General features: G+C 38.7%; 3 protein-coding genes across 7 annotated transcripts in view; 2 read left to right on the top strand and 1 right to left on the bottom strand.

Annotated features, from left to right (window-relative positions):
* Positions 1-1790: 1790 nt before the first annotated feature.
* LOC123308244 lies at positions 1791-11427 on the top strand. Of its 4 annotated transcripts, none has more exons than XM_044890830.1 (15): positions 1791-1834; positions 5189-5313; positions 5375-5725; positions 5803-6084; positions 6145-6420; positions 6496-6534; positions 6784-7080; positions 7134-7836; positions 7887-8162; positions 8534-8989; positions 9046-9215; positions 9279-9597; positions 9660-9896; positions 9962-10355; positions 10459-11427. In XM_044890830.1, exons 2-15 carry the CDS (start codon positions 5238-5240, stop codon positions 10963-10965), a joined length of 4383 nt encoding a protein of 1460 aa, XP_044746765.1. In that variant the 5' UTR covers positions 1791-1834; positions 5189-5237; the 3' UTR covers positions 10966-11427. The 4 variants fall into 4 exon arrangements, with proteins under 4 accessions (XP_044746765.1, XP_044746764.1, XP_044746766.1 ...); XM_044890829.1 differs by having other exon boundaries at positions 1796-1913; XM_044890831.1 differs by lacking the exon at positions 1791-1834 and adding an exon at positions 4801-4925 and having other exon boundaries at positions 9962-10349.
* A 204-nt stretch (positions 11428-11631) lies between these two features.
* Positions 11632-13838, top strand: LOC123306819 (CWF19-like protein 1). The gene is made up of 8 exons (XM_044888972.1): positions 11632-11832; positions 11887-12047; positions 12109-12207; positions 12261-12472; positions 12528-12843; positions 12931-13131; positions 13186-13424; positions 13505-13838. The coding sequence occupies exons 1-8, from the start codon at positions 11807-11809 to the stop codon at positions 13802-13804; spliced, it is 1554 nt and encodes a 517-aa protein (XP_044744907.1). The 5' UTR covers positions 11632-11806; the 3' UTR covers positions 13805-13838.
* Positions 13839-14119: 281 nt separating this feature from the next.
* Positions 14120-22191, bottom strand: part of LOC123306818 (Down syndrome cell adhesion molecule-like protein Dscam2) — a 128049-nt gene continuing 119977 nt past the window's right edge. Inside the window, exons 17-24 of one of the 2 annotated variants that reach the window (XM_044888970.1) lie at positions 19154-19398; positions 17553-18159; positions 17158-17451; positions 16686-16826; positions 16292-16629; positions 15953-16025; positions 15106-15258; positions 14120-15002 (exon numbers count right to left, since the gene is read on the bottom strand). In XM_044888970.1, the coding sequence (XP_044744905.1) occupies positions 14677-15002; positions 15106-15258; positions 15953-16025; positions 16292-16629; positions 16686-16826; positions 17158-17451; positions 17553-18159; positions 19154-19398 (2177 nt within the window). In that variant the 3' untranslated portion in view covers positions 14120-14676. The remainder of the gene's footprint in view (positions 15003-15105; positions 15259-15952; positions 16026-16291; positions 16630-16685; positions 16827-17157; positions 17452-17552; positions 18160-19153; positions 19399-22191) is intronic. The other variant, XM_044888971.1, reaches the window with a different exon arrangement.

Raw genomic sequence — 22191 nt, 5'->3', positions numbered from 1 at the left:
AAAAATCATCAAAAGATCCTCCAAATCGCCAAATGAATTCGACAAGGGGTAATATAAGTAGGTAACACTTGGGAAAACGAAAAAAAACAGTTTATAGTACCAGGGTGTTCACAAAATATGTGGAAAAAATGCAGGGGGTGATTATTCATCCGAAAATATTTATATCGTGGAGAAATTTGGACCAAATATGCACCCCTTCAGAAACATGGTGTGTCGAAAATGAGAACTTTTCGCAATATTTCGTTGATTATATTGAAAGAACAAGACAACCCAAAAGCACCACAACTTATTTATCAGGACACAAATTTGAGGATGAAAACGTCATTCTTTGAAAGTGTTTGTCAGAGAAACACTGAAGCATTCAACACTTTTAGAGGTTGTTCGAGTATGCTGTGGGATGACTCAGTCAAGTTCAAGTGTCCAACTCCAGGACCTTTTACTAACTTGGGGAGTGGACAAAAAACCATAAAATTTTCAGACTTTTTTCGATTTTTCGATCATAACTTCTAAACAATGTAATTTTCTAACAAAACGTTTATCTCAGAACTTGTAGAGCCTTAAAATTTGTTACTAGTTTCTATCGTCAAACTTTTTTTCTAAACCTTATATCAATCGAGATACAGAGACAGCTTATGATCCAATAAATGTTAAAGGAATGTTCGCAAAATGGCAATAATTGGCAAAAACATGGAGGTTTAGACCTCTAATAATCAACAGTTCTATCCCTTTGGTTAAAACTTCTTGATTTAGAAGTTATGAGCTCAAAACCGAAAAAGTCCGAAAATTTCGAGGTTTTTTGACATTCCCCAATAAGCACAGTGTCCCCGAGTTGAAAACCTAATAAAGTCATCCAACAAAACCCATGAAGAACTTGTTAAAATTGGATTAACTTTTTTTGCTCTGTCTATTGAACTATGATGAAAGACTATCAACATATCGGGAATTTCCCATTTTAGAAGAGTTGCCTACTTGATCCATCTTTTCCCTTCTGCGTATTCAGGTGACATTCTGTATATTCCTATCCTAATTTGAAGTATATGATGAGTTCCCAAAAAGAAGAGTCACATAATAGAACATTTTTCACGTCTTTTAGTTTAAGTATGAGTTACCTGAAGCAGACTTGCTTTTACATCATTATATTCAGCCTAATCGAAAAAAACTTTATTGTCCTGGAAACCCCCACAGTATTCAAATTCTTGATTTCTAACCAAGAAGCTCTTTCTGCCATATTCAGTCTCCCATAAAGATATAGTGGGAAAAAATCAAGGACAAAGAAGAAAATTCAAGAAGTATATAGGTACTGTCATGGTTGCTTAGGTTCAACTACAATATTATCCTTCTTAGATTAGATACTTGAGATTTTGGTAGTCTTAGTTCTTTGAAGGTTTTCTGACCAACCACTTAACCAACCTTCATGAAATTCTGAAACTGCTACTTCAATAGGTGGACGTCTTTAGAGTCCCAGCAAAGTATCCCATGCTGGCGGAATATGGGCTTGACGAAGGGACCAAAAACCACATCACGGGTGACCATAAGGGGCGTACCAGCAACGCCATGGTTGACACCTGTAGGGCACCGCGGACGGTGTTCAACAATCCGTAAAGTGTACAAAATCGGAATTGAAAATTGCACAAGAGCCAGCGTATGTAGCCGTGCTGTGCATTGACCATCCAATGACCCTATCATTTGATGCTTTCCCGGAAGCTGGGACAAAAGAGCATCCGGATGGCTGACCAAGGACCCTTCGCGTGTCACCAACCATCGCGGATTTCAGTTTTTAGTATGAGAGTGTTGGTGGTCGTGTTGATATATACCAAATTGCTCGGATGTACTGGTGAGTGAGAGGGTTGATGGTGTGCTTTGGTGCTGCTTTGGTTTTGTGGGGAATACAGGAGCGATTTAGGTTTGATTAGGTCAATACTTGTATTTTTTGAATTTTTTAACTTTTCTTCACTAATATAACTCTTATATCAAGAGGTCCTTCATTCGTGCAAGGCTTATTGTGATGGAGTCGCCAAGCTCAATATTGTATCTTATACCTAAGTACCAAACTTCAATTCTGTTGGTGCTGTATAGTGGGAAGGTAGGCAGAATACAGACATGCAGTGTGAGGTTTCTGTCTCAGAAAACCATGGGTTAATCATGTCCAAAAAACCTTCAATATCATACCTATGAATATGATCTAAAATTTATAACATAAGACGAAATTCTTTTTGATTTTTATACATTAAAACTTCAACAAGCTAAACTCTAGAAACTACATTGCATGATGTGTTCGATGAACTTCTGAAGTGAACTCATTTCGTAGTTGAATCTACGACGAAAAGATTCGAGACAATTTGTTAGCTCATAGATTTTTCCTCACATTCACTCCAGATACTTATAAAAACGATAATTCTTCATAAGAACCTGCGGATTTTTCTTGCTTTGAATCTTTCCATTCTGAGCCAATTTTACAAGGTAAACCAATAATGATAGCAGGAAGAATTCAAATTGATTCAAGTCAAATATTGATTATTTGCCAAAGCGAATGCACAGAATGGGCAATCTGAAATTTTCTTTGTGTATTATTATCAAGTAATCAATTTGTATTCATTCAATGTTCGGTAACTACGTCAATAGAGGAACCAAATAAGTTCTCATCACCAAATAGGACACATGTTAAGGATAAACCGAATAATTTCTGTAGAATATTGTTTGTCTATCAATTCCTTCTTTACTTATTATTTTATTGATTCTTCTTCAATCAATACATATTTCTAGTTAGCTTTTCACTATTCAATTTTTAATCCTCGAAAGTCTTTCAAACCTAATATCTAGCCGCTCGATTTATGTAAAATATTTCATTTCAGGAATAAACTCAGAAGTTTCCAAAAAGAACACATCACTGTTAGGATACAGAAGCGCGGAATTTTTATTCCGTTTGTTGAAATCTACCTGCATATCGAAAAACGTTAACTTTCAAAATTTCTAGAGGAAATCTAATATTTATCGTCGAAGGTTCAGTTTTGGAAATAATGAACCAGGATATTCGGTTATTGGTAGTTGAATATCCAAATTGATGAGATTCTCATCAGTGAGTCATTTGTCCTTGGCGCCATTATTAAATTGATAGGTCCAAGGGCCTTGTATGTTCATATACCGTACATTTACATTCAGATAAATGTGCATCTCATTATTGTGGGGGATTTGACCTTTTTCAGTATCGAATGCGATGGTTGATTGTAGATAAGATTACTGTGGCATTTTTCAATAGAGTGGTCTATATAATCCACAATTCTCAGATCAGATCATATTCTGGTTTATTATTTCTAATGATTTAATCTCTGAAATCTAGAACGAAGAAAATTGTAAACTTTATGAAATTTTCACATTTGAATTTTGGCACAATTCAAAAAAGAGTCTAGTAAACTATTCAACGAAATCTTCCAAATTTCATTCCAATCGGCTTTTCATAATGGTTGAAACTTTAATTCCTTATTGAAGCATTGTTCAAATGTTTCTTTTGAACAACCTCTTCAACTTGTCCCTTATTACCTTTGTTGGACAAATTTAATCTTAAAATTTATATAGATAGAGCCCAATCTGTGTTTTGTATCACTCAATCAAACAATCTTGAATTTAACGCTGATAAAGAAATGAAACCATGGCCAAAAACAAAAAGCTATTGAGTATTACAATAATTTTGTTTTCATTGCTCATTCAAAGGAATCTTTTCTTCGTGAAATTTGCTAATACCCGAAAATCTAAAAATACTTTTTCAAGGTAATATCCAAAATGGAATACAATAGGAACAGTTAACACAAACGTGTTCTAATATGATTTTACGATCTATTATTTTGATTATCCATACTTACCAGCATGTTTGGAAGCAGTATATGCCTACGTACTTAAAAATGTGTTGAAAAGATATTCAAGCATATTCTAGGGAAAATTTTCAATGCTTGGGATCTCAGCAACTACATGAGATATACGCAATAATTTTAGAATTGAAATCAAATTAGTTGTAATCTATTGCAGGCGACTGGCAAATGCTGAAACATAATTACCCATGAAATTTATTTTACGGATGTATGAATTCATCCAAATATTTTCAATTTGATGTAGGTACTGATGGATCTCCCTGTTTCGATAAAAAACGATAACCTATCTCGAAAATTAACAATGATGTATATTTCCGCCAGCCAATGAATATTTGGAAAATAGCTGTCTTTTCTTCCACCGGAAATGTAATAAAATAATGAACCAACAAGAGTGAATTTCAGACGTGTTCTGTTCTACCATTTGCATCACTATTAGTCATGATTGCCAGAGCGTATCATTAAAGTAGAATACATAATTTGGAAAATTCGTAAATATACGGGTATAATTCATCAGGATGAAATAAAAAATCAACATATTGAAATAGTTTGTTTAGCCAAGCTACATTATGATCAAACTCATAGTCTTGCAATAAATCGAAGAATAACTTCCTTCCATATATGTATTATTTTCTTGATAACACCCTTAAAACGATGGGTCTAAAAATTGAGACCCATAGAAGCATTTCATTAGAATTTTCGTAAACCTTGAAGAAAACACCATGATAAATTCAATTTGTAGAATTGATCCTAAATTATAACAATTATGCTGGTCCCATTTTCTCACAATCAGAAACGAGGGATTTCCTACATTCATTCATTTCATTTTTACAAGTAATTGAAAGAGAGGAGCTTCTACTATATGTTGATCGTTCAACGTATACTTAAATAAAGATAATTTTAGCGTTCGAAGGACATTCATCATGCAGAATAATAATTACTTTTGATGGAACTATGTAATTAATGTTTTTGCAACAAAATTACGTAAAACCACCTGCAGATGTTCAAGTTTATTCAAATATTCGGAATTCTTTCTTGTTCACACAATTTGAAAACCCGTTAATGGTAAGAATGAATCTCCTACCACTCATCAGTTTCAATTTTCACTTGTTGATTGGAACCGAGAAGAATTGACTGATTCCATTCCCACTTATTTATATTACTCTGCTCATTGTCAAATACTGACCCAATTCGTTCCATGAGAATCCGGAAGGATGCATTGTATATCCGAAAAATCAGTCACAGCTGAACGGTTTTCCACTAACAAATTTTCAATTGTCTATTTTTCATTCATATATGATCGCTGATGTTCAGCATTTCATTTCCAGACCACAAAGTATGTCCAGGTAGTGAAGGTGCATCTAGTCCTTAACCAAAATGAGAAATTATCCATACGTTCCGAGTATGGTTCAAGCAATTACTGTCCTGACTGTCCTAAAGATGATGACCAAAGGTGAGAAAAATTTTAATGTTAGGACACTGAGAATGTTTTACTTATGGTCTTGGTTTTCCAGCCCAAACTTCATGTGGCTCTGGATCAATAAACGGAAAGATCATGTACGAACGTCTGCCAAACATACAGCTCCAAGGATTCGACGAAGATATTGTCAGAGATACCATGCCTCCGTTCATGGTACTCGAGAAATGTCAGGATTTGTGTTTGAAGGATAGAAATTCGCAGAACATTGTAAGGGCCTGTGCCTCCTTCGACTTCCAGCCAGGCAGTCGAATAGCCACCTACAACGGAGGACCTGAATACGAGGAATCAACCTGTTACCTCTCACCGAATCAGGCCAGACCTGAAGGGATGGGAAGCCTCATGATTGTGCCTAATAGCGTACATTTCAACGAAATTTGTCTCACGTGTAAGATACTCCAACATCTATATGTTCCAAGAATTAAGTCATAGAAGCATATATGATAACAAGCTAAACATTTTCAGCAAATAGACCTGATAGAGAGTGCCCCAACAGAAGATACGTTTTCGAACGTCATCCACGAAAACGTCTAAAATTACCGATGCCCGACATTAAGGAAGTTCCTGCATCTAACAGAAGTGACTGCGAGGATAAGTGTCTAGACGAATTCAGTTTTGTCTGCAGATCAGCTACGTTTGATTCGAACCAAGGGATGTGCATATTGAGCAGATTCACCAGGAGAACACACCCGGAACTCTTGCAGGACGACCCAGACGCTGAGTACCTAGAAAACACATGCTTGAGTGGTATAATTTTTATATATCTACTAATTCGTGATTCTCCTGCATTAAATATTGATTTTTCAGCTGAACGGAGGTGTGACGGGCTTGCAGTGTTCATCAAAGAAGGGAACAGACGTCTTGGTGGTCCATTCGAAGTGGATTCATACACAAACATCACCTTGGAAGAATGCCAAGGCATGTGCGTGCGTGCCGAGAAATATTTCTGCAGATCGATAGAATATGATGAGATGACCAAACAGTGTACCATCTCCGAAGAAGACTCTGTGTCCCAGAAGGATGATATATCATTAGCGAGCAGTCCTACCCATCACTTTTATGATTTCGCTTGCTTGGATAGCCGTAAGTATTGCTTTATCTCCATTTGCGATCTCGGTTTGAGTTCCCTTTTACATATACGTCTTCCCTGGCTTCCAGCATCCTCAGTGCAGAGCCGACATCAGCGTAATTTAGAACGTGAGTACATACTGAGGTTCGGTGTTTCCTCCCTTCGCTTATTCTCGAAAATCAAAGGATTTCTATAAGTTCGCTGTTCGCTCTGATTACACTCTAGATTTCTTCTTTTCGGATTGGCTAAGAAGTCAGAAGGGAAGACTAGCACTATCTTCAAATATCTCTCAGAATTCCTCTTTGCTTTGTGAGGCAACTAACACGCATACCACCTCTCTTTGAAATTTGACTAACATCGGTATCTCTTCTCTGCAGCTCGAGGATCAGAATATCCGGATAACTCAGTAACTTCACACCTTTTCACTGGAAAGAAACCAGACACGGCATTCCAAAGGTACCGTAACAGCAGATTAGGAGGAGAACATCACTCAGAGATATCCGGAAGGACCCTGAGCGAATGTTTGGACGAATGTTTGAGGCAACCTAGTTTCCAATGCAGATCAGCTGAATACAGCGAACGGTATAGGACTTGTAGATTGACCAGGTACAACCAGAAAGATGGTATGAGGATCATATACGACGCTGATTATGATTACTACGAAAATTTGATGCGTAAGTGTGGTCATTATTCTCAAATGGAAAAAATATTCATTGGTATTTTTTAGTCGGAGGGGATAGCGAGGGCAGACCAGGAGGTGAAGGTGGTAGTGGAACTTATAGACCTGGGGAATATCCACACAGACCTGGAGGTGAGTATCCACGACCAGGATATCCTCGACCTGGAGATGATTATCCTGGAAGGCCAGGAGATTACCCTGTACGTCCCGGTGGTGACTATCCTCCACGACCTGGTGGGGATTATCCTATCAGACCAGGAGGCGATTATCCCATCAGACCTGGTGGCGGTTATCCTATTAGACCTGGAGGTGATTACCCGATAAGACCTGGTGGTGACTACCCTGTGAGGCCCGGAGGAGATTATCCAATCAGACCTGGCGGAGATTACCCAATAAGACCGGGTGGAGACTATCCCAGACCTGGAGATGGATACCCACATCGACCTAGCTATCCACCTCTGGATGATTACCCGTCAAGACCTAGACCACCATCCTACAGGCCAAGCAGCAGTGGAGGTGACTACGAAGATAGAGATAGATACTATCCAAAACCACCCTACTCAAGAGTTCCACCGGATGATTACCCTATACGACCATTAGGACCTCCACGAGATGGCTATCCTGAGAGGTATCCAGATAACCGATATCCTGAAAGATATCCCCCGGCGTCAAAAGACAGGTTTCCTTATTATTCTCCATCATCCAGTGGAGACAAATATCCATCAAAGTATCCAAGACCCAGTGGTAACAGGTAAGACAACTGAAAAATTTGGATTATTTCGGTTATCACACATTTTTAAGGTATGGTGATAGAGACAGATATGGTGGGGATAGAGACAGATACGGTGGGGATAGAGACAGATACGGTGGAGACAGAGACAAGTATGGTGGTGGATATGGAAGCAGATACGGTGAAAGATATCCAGATTACGAATATCCAGTAGGTATCAACTACCGACCAAGCAGTTCTGGAGGAGATAAATATGGAGGAGTAGGAGGTTCTTACGATCAGAAATATGGCGGAAGCAGATATCCCGATAGATATGGAGATAGATACGGTGATAGATATGGCGACAGGTATTGTAAATACCGTAATCATTAGTTGAATAAATATGTATCATTCCTCACGTTTACTTATTTCTCCGGCTGGCAACGAAAATTGCGGCATCTTGACATATTTCCTCAATTTGCAAATGTACACCCTAGAAGATTTTAGCTGACACAAAACTTTATGAGTATATTCACCACGAGGGATCACTCTATTTTTCTTTCCTTGATCTATAATATATAGCTTGAATATCTAAATATTAAAAGCTAAGAATAAGAGAAGGAATGGGGATGATTTCTAGATGTGGAAGAATCTAGAGCTGCGAATGAGGAATTCTTTCGTCAGTTCAAATCTCATGAATACTCTACGCAGACTGTTTTTGACACAAAGCCTTTTCCAGAGATCATGGGGGAGACCGATATGGAGGTGGCAACCGCTATGATTACTACGGCGATGAAAAGAATGGTGGCAACAGATGGTTCTTCAGACCAGACAGAAGACCAATAGGAAGACCTGTTGATCCTATACCTCCACCATATGATCCTATAAGACCTGGAGGAGGTGGAAGACCTCCCTACGATCCCATAAGACCGGGAGCAGGAGAACGGCCGCCATACGGTGGCAGACCAATCTCACCTGGACCAGATGGGCCCATTTACGACAGTTTTGGTGGAATAGGCCCCAACAGGCCATACAGCTCCCGATGTGACGAAGGTGGAAACTTCAAACAGATCGGAACCAGACAGAGAGCAAGGAAGGAATTCATCAGGAAATTCACCAATGCCCCAACTTTGGTAGCTTGCGAAAGAGAATGTAGCGACATGAGAGAATTCATCTGTAGATCCTTCAATTACAGGTAGGTAATTGGTCATTTTAGTTTACCATGAGATCAAACTGAAGAACTTCTTTTAGGGATGTACCTCCAGGCGGTTATGAATCCAACAGGGATAACTGCGAATTGAGCGATAGAGATTCTAGAGATATGGAAGTCAATAATCCTCAGTATTTCGAGACTGGCGGAAATTTCGAATATTATGAGCGCTCTTTGAGTAGGCATGGCGTTGATGGAGACTGCTTGGACGGTAAATTGTATTCGAATGATTAGATAAAGAGTTATTTTTAAATATCTTCGTTTGTAATCACAGTCAGCCAAGTTTGCAATGAAGATGGGATGGAATTTACGCTCAGAACACCAGAGGGTTTCTACGGAAGAATCTACACCTATGGCTTCTATGACAGGTGCTTCTTCAGAGGTAATGGTGGTACTGTCAACGTTCTACGGATTAGTGGAGCTCAAGGTTATCCAGAATGCGGTACTCAGAGATATGGTGATACGATGACCAACATCGTGGTTGTGCAATTTAGTGATTACGTCCAAACCGGTAAGGACAAAAGATTCAACCTAACATGTCTATTCAGAGGACCAGGAGAAGCAGTAGTTTCTTCAGGTTTCATAGGAGCAGGGTAAGCTTGAGCGATACAATGGAATCATATTGAACACATTACCAATTTTTCATTCGTTTCAGATCTGGCAGCCCAGTACCAATAGAGTACTTACCTGCAGAGAACACACTTAGTTCGAAGGTTCGACTTATGATTTTATACCAAGGCAGACCAACCACCACTATAGCTGTTGGAGATCCTCTAACATTCAGATTAGAAGCCCAAGATGGTTACAATTACGTAACAGATATTTTTGCCACCAATGTGGTTGCAAGAGATCCGTATACAGGGAGATCGGTACAACTCATCGATAGGTTTGGGTATGTCACATTTCTCAACATCAATAATTAATCTCGAGCAATATAACTACGAAATCTTTTTTCAGATGTCCAGTGGACACATTTGTGTTTCCGGAACTTGACAGGGGAAGGAGTGGAGACAGTTTGGAGGCTCGATTCAACGCTTTCAAAATCCCGGAATCCAACTTTTTGGTGTTCGAAGCCACTGTGAAAACGTGTAAGGATGGATGCCAGCCAGCTTACTGTCCCTCGGGGTCTGGGAGGTCTGAACCTTCGTTTGGTAGACGAAGAAGATCGATAAATGATACTCTAATGATAGAAGGCGAGAATAACACCATTGTGGAAATTCCCGATGACAATTCCAATAAAACGGAAGATACTAGTGTTGTTAGTTTCCCTCAGCCTGAGCAAACTACCCAGGAGAATGAAAAAGTAGCATCGGAATCACCAGAATTCGTCAGGGAGATGATCGAGGTAAGAGTAAGTGGTTTGAGAATTTTCGATTATTTCACAAACAAAATATAAAAATTTCCCAACAGACTTCTCTGAAAGTCTAAACTTAAACGGAATTTATTTTTTACAGGTTTTTGATTCGAGGGAAGAGTTACAACAAGAGGCCCAGAGGGTTGAACTAGTTCCTGAAACAGTATGTCTAACCAAAGGCGAATACCATGGCTTGGTAACGGTCCTATTCTCTCTTTTGGCTCTTCTTCTAACAGTTGTAGTGCTAGTCAGCTGGGGTTATCGACGTTATTGGTCTGTTATGCAGAAGAATTTCATAGTGAACAGATCATCCTCCAACATATCAACATTCTCATCGACCTCTTATCCTAACACTAGGAGCAGTAATGTTTCTGGTGGAATTTCAATGTTTGGAACTGGTTTTGGGAAATCTTTCGCAGGTTTTGGGAGGGCTAGACATTTTCCCAGCCTTCCTCGAGATGATCCAGATTCTCCGAATCCAGCTCCAGGAGGACCGTTTGAAGATCCCAGTGAACCCATCTATATTGATCCATCGCTCTTTGAAAGATCAAGGAGTTTGCGAAGTATAGCTGTCACCCCAAAGAGAAGAACTTCGATAAGCTCGTAATTTAATTAACATTTCTCCTTTGAAACAAATTAAATGTTTCTCCTTTCCTTTATGATTTAAGCAATAACAGAATGTTTATTTTCAACCGAGTACATAGCAGGTAACTTAGTTTAGGAAAACAACAACTAGCAAGAAATTTTCACTGCCAATATCAGGTCATGCGAGAAAAAGACATTTTTTTCTAGATTTGCTATGAAATACTTTTGTATTCGTAGGACTTGTCGAAGAATGTATTATTTTTCAATTCACTTTTCCAAATGTCTGTAATTTAGAAAATTCGCACTTCTAGTCGATAAATTCCTAATGAAACGTTAATTTTGATAAGTTCAATTTATTTATTGAAAAACACTGCACTGCTTTATTTGTTATGAAAATGTTACTTTTTGTTAGGCCATACCTCTTTTTATATTTAATTTTATATTGTATATACTTACTATATCTGCAATAAATACTTGAGAATTCCATTCGTTCTTTCCTATAGTATAATAATATTGAAAATATAATTATTTTTCATTATCTTAATGCCCCATACTTGACTCCTAAAGGCTAAAGTCCAAGACGAAGTAAGTAGACGATTGGTAGACGTAAAGAGCTAGAAAAGTAGACTTCCCAACCCGTAGATCTAAGGGACATTGACGTAATCCTAACCTAACAAACAAACTTCAACCTATAAAATAAATTTTTTCATTTATTTATTATTTTAAATGCTTGTAAACAAACAATTTTTGCTCCTGAATAGCAATTTTCACAACACAAGTGGAACAAAATTCCATCTTAACTCAATTGAATATCTGAATCTACCTACATTGAACAAATTCAAACCTCATAATAATATAGAAATATGAGTTCAGAGCACAAGAAGAAAATGTAAGGTCAAAATAATAATGAAATGATTATTTGTTATTCATTTACAAATTTCAGCCTGCTTTGCGGAGACGTTGAAGGTAAATTCAATGCTTTATTCAAAAGGATCAATAGCGTAATAAGGAAGAGTGGTCAGTTCGACATGCTCATTTGTGTTGGTAATTTTTTTGGCATAAATAACAAGGAATTCGACGACTACAGATTGGGAAACAAAAAAAGTTCGTACACTTCTACTTCTACCTTGAAAGAATGCATAGAACTCATCAAATTATATTTTAGTACCTTTGCCGACCTACATATTGGGTCCAAATAAAGCCGAACATTTGGATATGTACCCTGAAGAAGATGAGGAGCTCTGCACAAATCTATTTTATTTAGGTATGTCCAACAACAAAGTGCATTTAGTTTCTTAAAGTCAGAGCATTTTCTAGGTAAACGAGGAATGTTCACAGGGAGTACTGGTTTGAGAATTGCTTATGTCAGTGGAATAAGTTGTTCTGCCTCCAAAGAGTCTCATAATTATGATGGAACTGATATATCAGAACTATTCGATTTATGTGTGCGTGGTAATCCTGCTTTTAGAGGTGTCGATATACTTCTAACCTCACAATGGCCGACTAGGATGGCTACTGAATCTGGAAAGGTAATGACAACTTGACTAAATTGAGACTTATTCTTCTTAGAATATTATCCTTCAGGTTATGCCAAATTTTGCGAGTAACTTACCAAACTGGCTCATTATGAAACTCAAACCTAGATATGTTGTGAGTGGTTTAGAGGGGAAATACTATGAGAGGCCCCCTATGAGAATACCCACCTTAGGGGACCATGATTCTACTGTTGAAATTGCAACAAGATTCATTGGTCTAGGTCGAGTTGATAACTCTGATGGGGAAAAATGGTTATATGCCTTGAATTTAACCCCACTGGATAAAATGAAACTTTCCGAGTTGATCCAGAAAACAACAGATGAAACTCCTTGTCCATTCAATTTTGACGATTTACAGAATGAAAGTAAGTTTTTAGTTTCCTAAAAATGGTTTTGTTTTTCAGAATGGGAGAATTCATTGATGTATACTTATTCATTTTGCATTACTTCAGTTTTCAAAATAAAGAAATCATCTACCACTCAGCAGTATTTTTATGATACCACACCAATCGAAGAGCCGAAATCCAAAAGGCAAAAGAGGGAAAAAGTGGTGTTTGACCAAGAGAAATGCTGGTTCTGTTTAGCTAGCCCTTCTGTTGAAAAACACCTTATTGTTACTGTTGGAGATCATTGTTATATGGCATTAGCCAAAGGTGAGTTTTTGCTTCAATTCGATCTGGTGTATGGTTTCATGTTTCTTGTTTTAGGTGGTTTAGTTGAAGAACATTTCCTTGTTTGTCCCATACAACATTATCAAAACAGGGTCAACCAGCCTGAACCGGTTACTTTGGAAATGGAACAATTCAAGAAGGCTCTTGTGAAATTCTATGAGAGGGATTCGAAAGTTCCAATTTTTTTCGAAAGGAACTACAAAACTTCTCATATGCAACTACAAGTGATTCCGATTCCCAAGAAGGCTCAACGGGAATTGAAGGAAATTTTCATGGTGAGAATTTTTCATATTTTCCAACTTTATATTTCCGTATTTTAATAACACTTGTTTTGAAACTTATTTTCTCATTTTAGGAGGAAGCAGAAGCCAATGGCTTCAGTTTATCAGAAGTAGAATCTTATGATCGTTTAGAAGATGTTCTTCCACCCAAAACTCCATATTTTGTTGTTGAGTTGCCATCCGGTTCAGTTTTATACACAACAATCAAGGGAAATTTCCCTATTAATTTTGGAAGGGACGTTTTGTGTACGGGACCCATACTCGATTTACCAGATAGGGTGGAATGGAAAGAATGCTGCCTCAGCAAAGAAGAAGAAACTGCTCTGGTTGAAAGGATCAGGACTGATTTTGAACCATTTGATTTTACAATATGAATAGATTATTCTAATATATATTAGTAAGTTGCCAGATTTACCATATTGAGATGTTTTTCATTAGTAGATACACCTGTTAGGTACCACTTTTTCTGCAAATGAAACTGCAAAAACACTTAAATTTCGTCTAGCTGTAGACTTTTTTCGTGGACCTCCACAAAAAGTGACATTACACGACATTTTTGAAGCCTTGTATGTTTCGTCCGCAGACACTTTTTGTCCGCTGTCGTCACCATGATACGGTTCGGTACGAGAGCGATTTGATAGAAATATAAGTACCGATTATAAAATCATTTTGAGTGCGAAATGCCTAGATATTTACGCCGATTTTACTTCAACATAACAGTTTATTCAATTGTAGTAAGTACATCTGTGATATAAGGTATGTATGTATAATGGAAAATTACAATAAAATAGTTTCAGCGGGATTTCATAGAAGACTTGTATAATTTTACATCCATTTGGAATTACTTGTTCTGGAACATAACACAAATTCTAGTTTTTGAAAATAATAAATTATTTTTCAACATTAAATAACAATCTATAAAATCTATAACGTACATTTTTTACTATTCACGTTTTTATTATCTTGTCTGTATATCTCTTTGGCACACCAATGAGTTTCTTCAACACTATATAATCCGCTAAAGGCACCAACCACTCTCGAAGTCTCCTGCAAACTGTACAATATCCATGGAAAAAAGTAATCTTGTTAAGTGCAAACATTTTCCTAGAAATTTCGTAAAGGGGATCACAAAATTTTTTTATCCATAAAAGAGATCTTTTTTTAGATATTTTCCTAGTCGACATCGTTCTTATATCAGCATTGAACACTTTAGATTACAAGAAAGCCTTTCTGGCTTCATCTATTCTCATACATTAATCTGAAAGGCTTCCCGGCTCAGTTTGGTCATCCCCCTTGCTCTCACTTTTTCGTATTCTGACTCTGTCAGTTCTCTGGATCCACCCATATCCGAAAATCTACTAGGGGGGTGAATTCTATCATTGAAACTCGGGGCGTGGGATATGCTAAATGTTGTTTCATCGTTGTGACTTGAGTATCCGCTGCTACTTCTCACATGCCTCTTTCCCAGGGCAGGTACTTTGTTCTTTCCTTTCTTTGAGGGGTACGGTTTCCTACCTATACTACCAGAGTGCGGAGAAGTTTCGGATGAAGACGAAGTTCCTTCGGCGCCCCCTGTAAGGGAAAAAGCGATTTGTTTTCGTTGACATTCATTATGTAGGAAAAATGAACGCCAATGATTTTGAAGAAGCGTACACTTAAAAATTGTGATACAAACCTCTCATTCTTTGATTGAACGACATCATTTCTTGGCTTGTCGCCCTTCCATCCCCTTCAGAGTCCGAGCCAAGAGTGTCATATTCTGAAATAGGTAGATGAAGCGTTAGAATCTTCTTCACTTCCGAGTCAGTGCTGCCCAGGTTATCAGACTCTGAAATACAACGGGTTTCGATCAAAGAATCCATCGCTTAGTTGGGAATTGTTTTTCAATTTGGAAGTGAGGATAACAAGTCGCGTAAGGCCGTTAGGCAGCATCAACCCTTGTAATTTAGGAAGATGAAACTTCTCTACGATTATTGAATTCGATGTAGTGAGGGAAACCTCTGAGATTTACTTTTCTTGTTTCACAATGTTCAAGTACCAAAGCTTCCATTATACTTAAAAAGAAACACAACTTCAGATGATCATTATCAGTAAAACTCTTTTTATGGATACACCCTGGTAGCATCATGATATTATTTTGTCATTTCTGAACCACGACATTTCTAACTTCGAGCACCAAGACACCAAGTTCAGGTAGACTCAACTCTGATTATATAGCCGGAAATCCCAATTGGATCAAAGGATATAACAGTATCGCAGATTGAAATTTGCAATTTTTGAAAAGGGAGATAGGCTTTTGAAGTATATCGATATTGGATTTTCTGCCAAATATTCATTAAAAAACCATGTATGGGTAAAAGTATGAACCATAATAACGTCAATAATTTTTGATACTGAACCTTTGGAAGGAGTAGAGGAAGAGAAACTACTGTTTAAAACGTTTAGCAGTAATGTTTCATGTAGTGTCACATGCTCAATGAGTCATAAATATGAAAGTATAAGTATTAGGCTGTTAAATGTACCTTGGCTTTCAGAATGAGGATCTCTCAGTCTTCCACCTTTTCTTCTCACTTTAGTATATTCATGTTCTTTATTCTGTAACGAAAACTGGAGTCAGTGGAGTGCTACTATTGATAATTATTAGGTATAATAGGACCGATTAGACCGAACCCTGCAACTGCAACCAATTCAATAAACCAAAAAAACGTCGAACTTAAAATATGGCATACTATAATCAACCTACGAAATGAACATATCAACTGAGACTCAAAAAAAATGTTGCTTATTCACATGACGGCCACTTACAGAGGCAGGAGCTATATGTGCGAAAGCAGCGAACTCAGAAGAAAAACTGAACTTACATGTCCTAATGTTAACTTATCAAAAGGTGGTGGTTTAACGTCATGATAAACAAAAGACCCGCGTACCGGATGGTACGGACCGCTATAAACGTTGCCGCTGTACGAGCTTTCGCTGTACACCGGCTTGGACAACTGAAAAGTTGCGTAAGGACAAATGTCCTCGATGTAGTCGGCGGATTCCGCCTTGTACGTTTCTGTATCGTCCACGATGGGCTGGGGGGCGCGTCCCACCCTGACCGCCAGGTATTGCTGATCCCGGTTCTGCTTGTTCTGCAACTGAGCCATGGTGGGGGATTCTCCGATTGATTGGTTCTGGATCTCTCTGTCTTGTTGGATTTCTGGAAGATCGTTTTTGTTACGAATTATTAGTGTATTTTAACTTCCGGTTACGTACTTCTTCTCAGAAAGGCGGCCACCAGCAGAAGGACTATCACAACTGTGAGGGATAAGCAGATCGGTAGCCAAACCCTAATTTTGGCGAAATAGGGTTGTTGGTCTTCGGAGTGTTGAACAGGTGGATTTATTTCTGGAATCCCTGAGAAAATAAAAAAGTCTCCATATAGTATTTTGATATACACAGAAAACAGAACATCCACTTGGTGTTTGGTTATTTGAGTCACATATCCTGAAAGAGCAGCAACTCTTCTAGAAATAAATCTCGACCTCAGTGTAACCGTTCGGTCTTGACCAATTTTTAACTGACCCCCATCTTCTTGGGAATTTTTCGAAGGTTAACTTGCGAGTAGCGTATCTCCCAGAAAAATCTTCGTAGATCTAAATGTGATACATATTTTGAAAGAGCTACTCTTTCATAATTCTTGCATGTCAATGTTCAAACCTTTAAGTAGAAATTCATGATGACTAACCTCCACTCAAAGTGAGAGTAGTGAAGTTGTGAATGGATTCTGTGTATCCAGCATTGTTATAGGCCGTTATCCTTAGGAAATATTCTGTGCCAGGCCACAGGTCGCCTATGCTAAATATCCTTTCGTTTGGCTTGATATGATTCGATGCCATGGTCCACGAAGAGTGCAAGGCTGCCTTGAATTCGACAGAGAAGTATGAAATTCCGCAACCCCCATCGCCCCAGGTGTCCAACCATACTGTCACCACGGTTGAGTTCATTGTCAGCGATTGCGATGGTTTAGGCTTGATTGGTACTGCACAAAAAAAAAACGATCAATTTGTAGATTCATGAAGCAGATCCCACTTAAAGCAGACAAAATGTTTCAGACCATAATTGGGGTTACTTTCATCTTACCTGTTCCCTTGGTGTGCGACGTCACGATGTCACATGGCAGTCCAGTCCCGATCCTGTTGAACGCAGTGATGTACATCAGGTACTTGGTTCCACAAGACAAATCCCTCAGCATGTGAGAATCCGTATGGGCGGCAATCTGCAACTCTTCCCAGTCCCCAGCGTCCCTCTTATAGTTTATGACGTAGCCCAAGATGGGTGAGCCACCGTTACCTTGGTCTGACCATTTAAGATGCAAGGTATCCGTGAAAGACTCTATAACACTCAACACTGGTGCATCAGGTGGTACAAGCACCTTCAGACTATACACTATCTCATCGCGGCCATAAGTGTTCTCAACTATGCAGGAATAGTTGGCTTGGTCCGAGCTCTGCACGTCCTTGATGACAAGGGTGGCGTTTGGGAGGATGATGCGACGTCCACCCACTTCTAGGGGAAGGTCGGAATGATGCCAGTTGGCAGTTGGTAAGGGGATGCCCACTCTCTTGCAGTCTAGGTTGACGTCTTGCTTCCAAGCGCTGACTACTTGTCTTCCAAAGGATGCTATGCGTGCTGGGACATTTTTGGATGGAGTGACAGTTACTACTCGTGTGCTTTCACCCTCTCCAATCTGTGACAAAAAAAGAGAAAACGCTGGGTGTTAACGCAATAACCAACTACTACGGGAGATTTTTGGTTGAGTAAGATTTTTACCCACATAGAAGTAGGCTCTATAATTTGCCAGAGTTTTTCTACTTCAAGCCCATGTTTCCCCTGGATTTTGAACCTAATTCAGCTTCAGAGACTGGAGGTAAATTTTTCCTTTCAAACTCGATCGCTTTTCGACTTGATTTGAGAAAAAATATGACTTGAGTGGGGCAAGGTCATGATGTAGTTGTGGTTTCAATATTCCACGACCAGTCGACGTTGAAGAGAGAGAAACTTGACAAGAAAAATGAAAAAATTACAAAGAGAACTGAAAGAAACTTATTTGAAATATCCAATACAATCCCCGCTTTCTTCAGTCACTCAATCTGTCAGAAATTCAGAATATGTTCCATTCCAACTCGCTCCACGTTTGAAATTTGGACCTGAATCAGGAGACACATCTGCTTGATAAATGTATTTTCTAGAAATGTCACCGATGTCACCCTTGCAAGTTTGAGAACTTTCGCAATTTATAAATACCGAGGAACTTCGTTTCGGTAATAAAATTTTTGGCTACTTAGAAGCTCGAGAGATCTTATAATGTGTCAGAGAATGATGTATTATTTTGGCAACGCTGATTTATGGTCGCTCTGTTCGGAAACGTCCTAGTTTCTTGTTGAACTCGTTATCACTTTACTGAAGTACAGTTGCTTGAGTGCACATCATGCCAAATCCTAGAATGAAGGGAATTAGGAAAGGGGTAGATTTTGAGGAGAAAACGTAATATACTTGCCTCCAAGTTAGTATCTTAGTTTTGAAAGTAATCAGGACAACTTACATGGTTGTCAGTCTTTTTCATCAATTAAGGAAGACCTTTTTTTATCAGGAAGAGGTAGAAAAACAGAACGAACAGCGCAGTTCATTCCAAAATTTTCTGTAAATTTGCGCGGAAGAAATTGGACCAATTGGGTACTCACTCTGGTGGAAGCAGTGACCCAGAACTGTAATGTGGCAGTGTCTTGAATCCTAACAACTTCGTGCATTTGGGTGGTAGGGTTCAACACTCTCTTGTGGGTATTTTCACCCCTTCCACCCTCAACTAGGCTCATGTAGAAGGTATATCCTATTAAAGGTCCGTTGCTGAACGTTGGTGGAAGCCAAGAAACCAGAATCTTGTTGGAGCTGCTGAAGACGGCCTTGATGTCAGCAGGAGCAGAAGGAACTGTGAATTAAGGAATTAAATTTATTGAATGTGAATAATATATTGCTCTTGGTCGATATAAATGATGAAAATTCTCCAAATTACACATACAGTGGGTCTTAAAGGGTTCAGAATGGTGTTAGTTGGAATATTTCCGATTCTTTGAACCTTTGTGTGAAATTTGCAGCGCCCACAGAGGAACGCGCTCTACGGGCTTAATAACCTGAAAACCTCTCCTCATTTGGCCCAACTTTAATGCGGGAAATAAACCCCATCGAAATCGCCGCGCGCCCTAAAGCACGCACTAAACGTCGGAAAAATTAGGAAAGTTGTCGATCTCTGGGAACCATTAACCCCGCACGAATCCCAACCCTACCTAACCTCACAATAGGGTCGCAATTTATGTGGCCCAGTGTATGCGGTAGGCCGGGATGGCGGCGGCGAGATAAAAGAATTTTGACAGGGGTGCCGATGATCGCCTAATGGAAAACGTCATGAAAGATGCCGTAAAACTGGGAACTGGATTCTGTCGACGAACGTCGACGTGGCACAAAGTGGGTTTCGCACTCACCTACCAGCAGGTGGGTTTCGAGGAGACGTTAGTGATCGGTTCTTCCTTCGCTCCATTAAACCTGAACCGATGTTAAACTTACGGAAGTCTTACGAGAAAACGATACGCTGGTATATTGAGAATCGCGAGGAGAGGATTTTCCTGACGTCTCATTCAATTTCGATTGATTTTCGAGGGTTTCCCTGAAAAGAAATACTCTATTCGGTATTGATTAAGAGGAAGGAATACCTCACGAATCTCCATTCAAAAACGGCATTCACTAGTTCTATATTTACGCTTTCAATTTTGTACGTAAAGCCTTGATTTTTTTTTAACTTGAAGTCAAAGGACGTCTTGGTGTCACCTCGTCTCTTTTTTTCCAATTTAGATGGTTTTTTATGAGAAAAAAAAATTTGAACTTGAGTGTTTATAAAACTTGATTTCACAATCACTTTTCGACGGTTTTTCGAAATATTTCGATGAAAATATAGCGACTGTGTGACATTGGCGATTCAATCATTGACAAATTTGTCTATGGATTCAATACTTCATAGTGATATGTACCAAAATTGGGCTGAAATTCGGGAATAACTGAAAATTATTCAATATTCCTAATATTACCTCTCGCTTGGTAATTTCTATTTTTCAACTGTAGCAGATCGTAATTCAGACTATTGCTCAAAGGTGTGGCACATTTCCATATTTGGTGTAGTATCTGTAAAGCAACTTACTACTACTTCTCCTTAAAGGAAAGTGTACACTCCTTTTTTTTATGTATATTTCAACTGAAATTGGGAGATAACTTAAGAACTGCGAATTTCACTTTTCATACAGGATGAGTCTTTGAGTCGTACAAATATTTCAACAGTTGATTCTGGAGGTCAAAAGAAACATTTTTTTCCCCTACCATTTTTTCTGAATCGGCTCGGTTTAAAAGATATTGGCAGTTGAAAAATAATAAAAAAATGTTATTTCTAGTTCTATCTCACAAACCAGTTTTATCGATTGAATTGAATTTCGGAATATATTTTTTCATATCTTTGATGAATTTTTTTCGAACACAAGATATCACCCACGTCTTTCAGTTTTAACATTATGACCATTACGTACCATAAAAATACCAGAAATTCAAAGAACCCAGCTCTTGAAATTAAGTTGGACGCTATCTAATGAATATTCGTAAAATAAAAGTATTTCTTATATTTTCTCGTATAATGCGCCGTTTTCGAGTAATTTTTTGTTCAAAAATCAAAAAGTATCGGTGAAATTTGAAAAATTGGGTACTTTGGCTGAGTACAACTCTATTTAAGAACCACAGATGTGTAGTGTCACAGATGTAGCTAGTTATTCTGAAGGTAATTCTGTTTTTTCCAGGGGTGGCACAGTTCATTGTGAAAACTTTGAATGGCTATATCTTTTTATCAGGTCCGAATCGGAAGAAATGGCTTAGAAAAAAGTGTTTCTTTTGACCTCAAGAATCTACTGTTGGAATACATATTTGTAAGAGTCAAAGACTCACCCTGTATTTCTTCCTGACTCTCGGCTGAAAGTGATTTTTTCCCTCTTTGATGCTGGGAAGTGATTTTTGAGGAACTTAAATGCGTGTAGATTGTGGATTTTGAAGGCGGTTGCATTGTACTGCAACTCCCTGTTATCTGGAGTTTCTTTCCCCTGTCCACAGAATCTGCAATCCTCAGTTTCTGCTAGACTCATTTGCATTAGGTGCTCCCTGTGGTGACAATACCCTGTAAGACTCCCAGTATAAGGGTGTAGCATATTCTTGACTTTCCGAATATATGGGTACCCCAATGGATCTCCCTTCAGTCCACGCAAAGAAGCCTTCCATCTCTCTTCAAGACAACACGGTACGTATCCATATGTCATGATTTATAGATAAGAAGACAAGTTTACCCATTCGGCTTAGCTGCTATGGTTCACACGAGGCTTCAAATGGACCACAAGCACCCAGTTTGCACCCTTCTTCTCTTTCATCCCACCCCACACGATCATTCGAAGAGTTAGGTTAGGTTACAATTGGATCTGCTCCTCTCCAAACGCAGCTACATCCCCGATGAGGACAATCAGAGCAGCTAAATCGTAACTGGTCCCGTGTACCGCCACATAAATCAGCGGACCATTGCCGCAGAGCGCGTTATCAAATGAATTCATTAGGAGGGAAATGGTGCGGTTTTCTGGATCAACGACTTTCTTAATTTTCCCATTTGGCGCTGTGCCCCGCAGACCGCAATTGTGCCCCGTTTCCG

The sequence above is a fragment of the Coccinella septempunctata genome, chromosome 2 (assembly GCF_907165205.1).
Source record: "Coccinella septempunctata chromosome 2, icCocSept1.1, whole genome shotgun sequence".
Lineage (NCBI taxonomy): Eukaryota > Metazoa > Arthropoda > Insecta > Coleoptera > Coccinellidae > Coccinella > Coccinella septempunctata.
This window is presented reverse-complemented; position numbering and strand designations above follow the sequence as displayed.

What these genes read in the sequence shown, in the direction of transcription:
- LOC123308244 (XM_044890830.1), top strand. Translation starts at nt 5,238, where the DNA reads ATGAGAAATTATCCATACGTTCCGAGTATGGTTCAAGCAATTACTGTC. An exon ending in AGAAAACACATGCTTGAGTG is followed by an intron (nt 6,085 to 6,144) that starts GTATAATTTTTA and finishes TTGATTTTTCAG; the next exon opens with CTGAACGGAGGTGTGACGGG. An exon ending in GGTGATAGATATGGCGACAG is followed by an intron (nt 8,163 to 8,533) that starts GTATTGTAAATA and finishes AGCCTTTTCCAG; the next exon opens with AGATCATGGGGGAGACCGAT.
- LOC123306819 (XM_044888972.1), top strand. Translation starts at nt 11,807, where the DNA reads ATGAGTTCAGAGCACAAGAAGAAAAT. An exon ending in CAGATTGGGAAACAAAAAAA is followed by an intron (nt 12,048 to 12,108) that starts GTTCGTACACTT and finishes ATTATATTTTAG; the next exon opens with TACCTTTGCCGACCTACATA. An exon ending in TGGCTACTGAATCTGGAAAG is followed by an intron (nt 12,473 to 12,527) that starts GTAATGACAACT and finishes ATTATCCTTCAG; the next exon opens with GTTATGCCAAATTTTGCGAG.